The sequence below is a fragment of the Oncorhynchus mykiss genome, chromosome 5 (genome assembly GCF_013265735.2).
Source record: "Oncorhynchus mykiss isolate Arlee chromosome 5, USDA_OmykA_1.1, whole genome shotgun sequence".
NCBI lineage: Eukaryota > Metazoa > Chordata > Actinopteri > Salmoniformes > Salmonidae > Oncorhynchus > Oncorhynchus mykiss.
Window position 1 is genome coordinate 9,095,691 of NC_048569.1, and position 7,244 is coordinate 9,102,934.

At 40.9% G+C, this 7,244-nt stretch overlaps 1 protein-coding gene across 1 annotated transcript in view; it reads left to right on the forward strand.

Moving 5' to 3' along the window:
• auh (AU RNA binding protein/enoyl-CoA hydratase) overlaps positions 1 to 3,312 on the forward strand; it is a 50,279-nt gene extending 46,967 nt beyond the window's left edge. The window contains exons 9-10 of the mRNA XM_036976707.1: positions 1,986 to 2,033; positions 2,463 to 3,312. Coding sequence (XP_036832602.1) covers positions 1,986 to 2,033; positions 2,463 to 2,540 — 126 coding nt within the window. The 3' untranslated portion in view covers positions 2,541 to 3,312. The remainder of the gene's footprint in view (positions 1 to 1,985; positions 2,034 to 2,462) is intronic.
• The last annotated feature ends 3,932 nt before the right edge of the window (positions 3,313 to 7,244 follow it).

The following is a 7,244-nucleotide window of genomic DNA, read 5'->3' on the forward strand; positions in this document are numbered from 1 at the left end:
TCCTCTCTCTGTGCCGTCAAGGAAAATAAATGCTGCCCCTAATTCTGTATAATTCAACCTTTTAAGGTGTGAATTTGGAATGGGTCTTGATCTAGGTAGGTTTGTTAAAGTTGGTGAACATTTTACCAATGCACAGACATATGCTCAATACAGATATAGGATCGTCATTTGAGCCAGTTTGCGACGGCTAGAAAAGAATCCTACAGCAACAGGAAATGTCAATTATTATGTGGATTATACACTGAACAAAACTATTAACACAACTTCAAACATTTTACTGAGTTACAGTTCATAAAAGGAAATCAGTCAATTTAAATAAATTCATTAGGCTCTAATCTATGGATTTCACATAAATGGGAATACAGATATGCATCTGTTGGTCACAGATACCTTTTTAAAAAGTAGGGGCGTTGATGAAAAAAAACATTCAGCACCTGGTGTGACCACCATTTGCCTCCTGCAGCGCGACATGTCTCTTTCGCATACAGTTGATCAGGCTGTTGATTGTGGCCTGTGGAATACTGTCCCACTCCTCTTCAATGGCTGTGCAAAGTTACTGGATATTTGCGGGAACTGGTACACGCTGTCGTACATGTCGATCCAGAGCATCCCAAACATGCTCAATGGGTGACATGTCTGGTGAATATACAGGCCATGGAAGAACTGGTACATTTTCAGCTTCCAGGAATTGTGTACAGATTCTTGCGACATGGGGCTCTGCATTATCATGCTGCAACATGAAGTGATGGCGGTGGATGAATGGCACAACAATGGGCCTCAGGATCTCGTCATGGTATCTCTCTGCATTCAAATTGCAAGCGATAAAATGCAATTGTGTTCATTGTCCATAGCTTATGCCTGCCCATACCATAACCCCACCATGGGGCACTCTCTTCACAACATTGACATCAGCAAACCGCTCACCCACACGACACCGTACACGCGGTCTGCCATCTGTGCGGTACAATTGAAACCTCCAATCATCCGTGTAGAGAACACTTCTCCAGTGTGCCAGTGGCCATCATAGATGAGCATTTGGTGATGTCGACGAGCTCGCAGATGAGTTTCCTTGACAATTTGTGCAGTAATTATTCGGTTGTGCAAACCCACAGTTTCATCAGCTGTCCGGGTGACTGGTCTGAGACGATTCCGCAGGTGAAGAAGCCGGATGTGGAGGTCCTGGGCTGGCGTGGTTACACGTGGTCTGCGTTTGCGAGACTGGTTGGACGTACTGCCAAATGATCTAATACGACGTTGGAGGCGGCTTATGGTAGAGAAATTAACATTAAATTCTCTGGCAACAGCTCTGGTGGATATTCCTGCAGTCAGCATGCCAATTGCACACTCCCTCAAAACTTCTGTGGCATTGTGTTGTTTGACAAAACCGCACATTTTAGTGGCCTTTTATTGTCCCCAGCACAAGGTGCACCTGTGTAGTGATCATGCTTTTTAATCAGCTTCTTGATATGCCACACCTGTCAGGTGGATGGATTATCTTGGCAAAGGGGAAATGCTCACTAACAGGGATGTAAACAAATTTGAGAGAAATAAGCTTTTTATGCGTATGGAAAATTTCAGGGATCTTTTATTTCAGCTCATGAAACATATGACCAAGGCTTTACCATTTGCGTTTATGTTTTTGTTCAGTTTAATTAATGAACATTTTTGTAGGTGTTGATGCATTTTCCATAAGGGAAAATCAAGTCTGAAATTTCAGTGGAAATTACAAACGAGAGAAGCCTTTTTAAAACTCAAATAATACACTACAAGTTTTACATTTCCATTGCAGGAATGTTCTTCTGCAACAGGGTGATAAAATTAAGATGCTACATCTGTAGTTTCGATCCTGTAGGAATGACAGGAAACGATGAAACAAGGAAACCACATAGCTGGTCAAGAATAAAGATGGTAGAAAATAGCTATTTTATACGGTTTATATTGCTGCATATGTTTGTTATTTTCTCTAATATCTTGATATTTTTCAGGTGGATTTAAATACGGGATTAGCAATTGAAGAAGCATGCTATGCCCAGGTACGTCTAGTCATGAACAAGAACTTCAATTCCACAACCCTTCTGTTAAATAGCCCAAATACTGTTAAATAGCCTATATTCTGTTAAATAGTCCATATTCTGTTAAATAGCCTATATTCTGTTAAATAGCCCAGATGCTGTAGATTTATGACGCTTATTTTTCTGCTAGAACTATTTAGAATGTACACTTCTTTTTATATGCAGTTCACATACAACGATGCCACGATTTTGTCAAGGTTAGATAGTGTCTATTGACATAGTGTACCTCTTCCACCTGCTGCATATCTACGCTCACTTTGGACACCACTTTGAACAGTCTTCAGTTGTACATCAAACAACTCACACAGTATGACGCATAAAACAACAACCACCATCGCTCGCAGGATCACTCAAAATAGAACATATATGTTGTTGTCTTTCGTTTCCAAGGTGATTCCGACGAAAGACAGGCTGGAGGGACTGGCTGCGTTCAAGGAGAAGAGGCCTCCTCGCTTCAAGGGAGAGTAAACGCCACCCTGGGCCAATCAAGGTGGAGTAAACGTTCACCCTGGGCCAATCAAGGGAGAGTAAACGTTCACCCTGGGCCTATCAAGGTGGAGTAAACGCCACCCTGGGCCAATCAAGAGCAATCGCAAATGGCTACCTTCAGTTCTCCTCCTTTCACTGCTTCTGTCAGATTCCCATAAGATGGCAATATAGGCAGTACCATCCTCTCTATAACTGGAGTGGGGTGTCCTAACCGAGACGTGAGATGTCACATAAAAGTACTGTATCCGGACAGAGATAGAAGTTAGGGAGAGAACAACTTTACAGCTGATTTAATAACCAGAACTGCTAATCTGCATGATGACTTTATTTTTTTCAGTTTCTAATGTCATGAGTTGCCTTTCCTTGTTGTCGTGCCCAACATGTGGTCTGTCTGCTGTATGTTAACATCATCGAGTGTTTGTTCCTCAGTGATTCAGAAGATCAGAATAATTAAGAATTTGCAAATATGATGAGATGAGATTGGATCCTTAATATTACGCAGAAAAGAATAGTCCCCGAAATTCCCTATTTATTTGACGAGCGTGTGGTCGTCAGCGCATCCAATCCATTTTCTAATTACATTTCATGATATCAGGCAGGCTAACAGCAAATCACATGATAAAAGCCATGCACTTCCCAAGTTCGCTGTGTTTTCTAATGTTTGAATGTTAGAGAAAAAGGATCTGTTCCTAGATCACAGAGGAAACCTTTGTAGAGCTATCACAATAAAGTTCTGTCTCAAACTCTGTCACCTGTCTATGCTTCTCGTCTCATGTTTTGAAGCTACACATGACATACTGTAGTGTAAAAAGACCTTCTGCCAACCTTGGATCTAAACCCAGTTTCTTGACACCAAATGATTATCAATGTATTGATGTTTCATGACCTTTCACCCTAAGAGAAACTCTCTCATGAGAACAAGTCAGTAGTTTATGAAATGTACTGTTTAAATGCTTTCGGCCTTTTCCATGAAAAATTATCGGAGAATGGCTTTTCATAATATATATTTTTTTAACTAGGCAACTAAGTTAACTAAGAACAAATTCTTATTTTCAATGACGGCCTAGGAACTGCCTGTTCAGGGGCAGAACAACAGATTTGTACCTTGTCAGCTCAGGGGTTTGAACTTGCAACCTTCCGGTTACTAGTCCAACGCTCTAACCACTAGGCTACCCTGCCGCCCCATAAATTTCACTCTGAATGCATTTCAAAGGAAGTGGCTAAGTGGTTAAACATTAGTAGACCTTTCCTGAGATTATTTTATTTTTCTTGTGGGAAGGTTAATCTCATACTTCTAACAGTCAGTTGCAAAAACATTAGCATTTGGGCTGAAGGTTAGCCAATTTGTCTGCTTGAGGACATAGTTTCCTCAGGGCTGAAGGTTAGCCAATTTGTCTGCTTGAGGACATAGTTTCCTCAGGGCTGAAGGTTAGCCAATTTGTCTGCTTGAGGACATAGTTTCCTCTTGGCTGAAGGTTAGGCAATTTGTCTGCTTGAGGACATAGTTTCCTCAGGGCTGAAGGTTAGCCAATTTGTCTGCTTGAGGACATAGTTTCCTCAGGGCTGAAGGTTAGCCAATTTGTCTGCTTGAGGACATAGTTTCCTCAGGGCTGAAGGTTAGCCAATTTGTCTGCTTGAGGACATAGTTTCCTCAGGGCTGAAGTTAGCCAATTTGTCTGCTTGAGGACATAGTTTCCTCAGGGCTGAAGGTTAGCCAATTTGTCTGCTTGAGGACATAGTTTCCTCAGGGCTGAAGGTTAGCCAATTTGTCTGCTTGAGGACATAGTTTCCTCAGGGCTGAAGGTTAGCCAATTTGTCTGCTTGAGGACATAGTTTCCTCAGGGCTGAAGGTTAGCCAATTTGTCTGCTTGAGGACATAGTTTCCTCAGGGCTGAAGGTTAGCCAATTTGTCTGCTTGAGGACATAGTTTCCTCAGGGCTGAAGGTTAGCCAATTTGTCTGCTTGAGGACATAGTTTCCTCAGGGCTGAAGGTTAGCCAATTTGTCTGCTTTAGGACATAGTTTCCTCAGGGCTGAAGGTTAGCCAATTTGTCTGCTTGAGGACATAGTTTCCTCAGGGCTGAAGGTTAGCCAATTTGTCTGCTTGAGGACATAGTTTCCTCAGGGCTGAAGGTTAGCCAATTTGTCTGCTTGAGGACATAGTTTCCTCAGGGCTGAAGGTTAGCCAATTTGTTTGCCTTCAAAAAGTATTCACACCCCTTGACCTTTTCCACATTTTGTTATTACAGCCTGAATTTAAATTGGATTCAATTGAGATTTTGAGTCACTGATCTACACAAAATACCCCATGTCATTTTTTATACTAGTATTCAACCCCTTTGTTAAGCCTAAATAACTTCAGGAGTAAAAATCTGCTTAAAACGTAATATAATGAGTTGCGTGGACTAGCTCTGGGTGCAATAATGGTGTTTAACGTGATTTATAAAGGTCCCTCAGTTGAGCAGTGCATTTCAAGCACAGATTCAATGACAAAGACGAGGGAGGTTTTCCAGTACCTTGCAAAGAAAGGCACCTATTGGTAGATGGGGGGGGAAAAATACAGCAGACATTGAAGATCCCTTTGAGCATGGTGAAGTTATTAATTACACTTTGGATGGTGTATCAATACACCCACCCAGTCACTACAAAATACAGGTGTCCTTCCTAACTCAGCAGTTTCCTTCCTCTCCATCTACTAAGGGAATTTCACCATGAGGCCAATGGTGATTTTTAAACCAGTTACAGAGTTAAATGATAACGATAGGAGAAAACTGAGAATGGATCAACAACATTGTAGTTACTCTTCAATACTGACCTAAATGACAGAGTGAAATGAAGGAAGCCTGTACAGAATAAAAAACATTCCAAAACATGCATCCTGTTTGCAATAAGTTTGTAATACTACAACAAATGTCAGAAGAAAATTCACTTTTTGTCTTGAATACAAAGCATTATGTTTTGGGTAAATCCAACACAACACATCACTGAGTACCACTTCATATTTTCAAGCATGGTGTTGGCTGCATCATGTTATGGGTATGCTTGTCATCGGCAAGGGACTAGGGAGTGTTAGCCACTTTGTCTGCTTAAGGACGTATAGTTTCCCTCAGAAATGTTCTATTTATATTTTATTTAACCTTTATTTAACTAGGCAAGTCAGTGAAGAACATATTCTTATTTACAATGATGGCCTACCAAAAGGCAAAAGGCCAGGATTAAATAAACATTTAGGACAAAACACACATCACGACAAGAGAGACAACACTACATAAAGAGAGACCTAAGACAACAACATAGCATGGCAGTAACACATGACAACAAAGCATGGCAGCAACACAACATGACAACCACATGGTAGCAACACAACATGGCAGCAGCACAACATGACAACCACATGGTAGCAACACAACATGACAACCACATGGTAGCAAATCAACATGATAACCACATGGTAGCAACACAACATGACAACCACATGGTAGCTACACAACATGACAACCACATGAGAACAACACAACATGGCAGCAGCACAATATGGTAGTAGCACAAAACAGGGTACAAACATTATTGAGCACAGAAAACAGCACAAAGGGCACGAAGGTAGAGACAACAATACATCACACAAAGCAGCCACAACTGTCAGTAAGAGGAACTGTCGGGAACTAGAAGCACAAGCATTTCGCTACACCCGCAATAACATCTACTAAACACGTGTATGTGACCAATAACATCTACTAAACACGTGTATGTGACCAATAACATCTACTAAACACGTGTATGTGACCAATAACATCTACTAAACACGTGTATGTGACCAATAACATCTACTAAACACGTGTATGTGACCAATAACATATACTAAACACGTGTATGTGACCAATAACATCTACTAAACACGTGTATGTGACCAATAACATCTACTAAACACGTGTATGTGACCAATAACATCTACTAAACACGTGTATGTGACCAATAACATCTACTAAACACATGTATGTGACCAATTCATTTTGATTTGAAGTACTGTTTATTAACTGAGCTGGAACTGTGCTCCAAGGGGTCATGGGGGTGGGGGTGTCACCTTTTACTGCGGCATTTTGGGATTGATTAGCCAACATGATGTAATGCTTATCTTATAAACACAGAGGGAACAGGGAAATAATTTGCATTGTTTTTCCTCACGATCCACATTCGGCACATAAAGCTAATTTCTTTCATATAAATCTAGCCGCTTATCAAGGAAGTTAACACAGAAGTTGTACAGACGCAAGATCAATCTGTACACAATCTGTTTAAATTATTTTTTTGCTCTTGTTTCAGCAGTTTGTGTACATAGTTTTGTCTTTGACTTAACGATCATAAAAAAGGTTTTAAAGTAGTGATGGGATGGGTTAGTCGGAAATATTAAGCAAACATGCCCCGTTACGGGGCGGCAGGTAGCCTGGTGGTTAGAGTGTTGGGCCAGTAAAAGAAAGGTTGCTAGATCAAATACCCGAGCCGACAAGGTAAAAATCTGTCGTTCTTCCCCCGAAGAAGGCAGTTCCTATGCCGTCATTATAAATAAGAATTTGTTCTTGACTAGATTGCCTAGTTAAATATTCTATTTTACAAAAGAGCAATAAAACTTCAACAGGGTATGAACTGTGTAGGCGTTTGAACAGGTTGGAGCCTGATAACGTCTCAT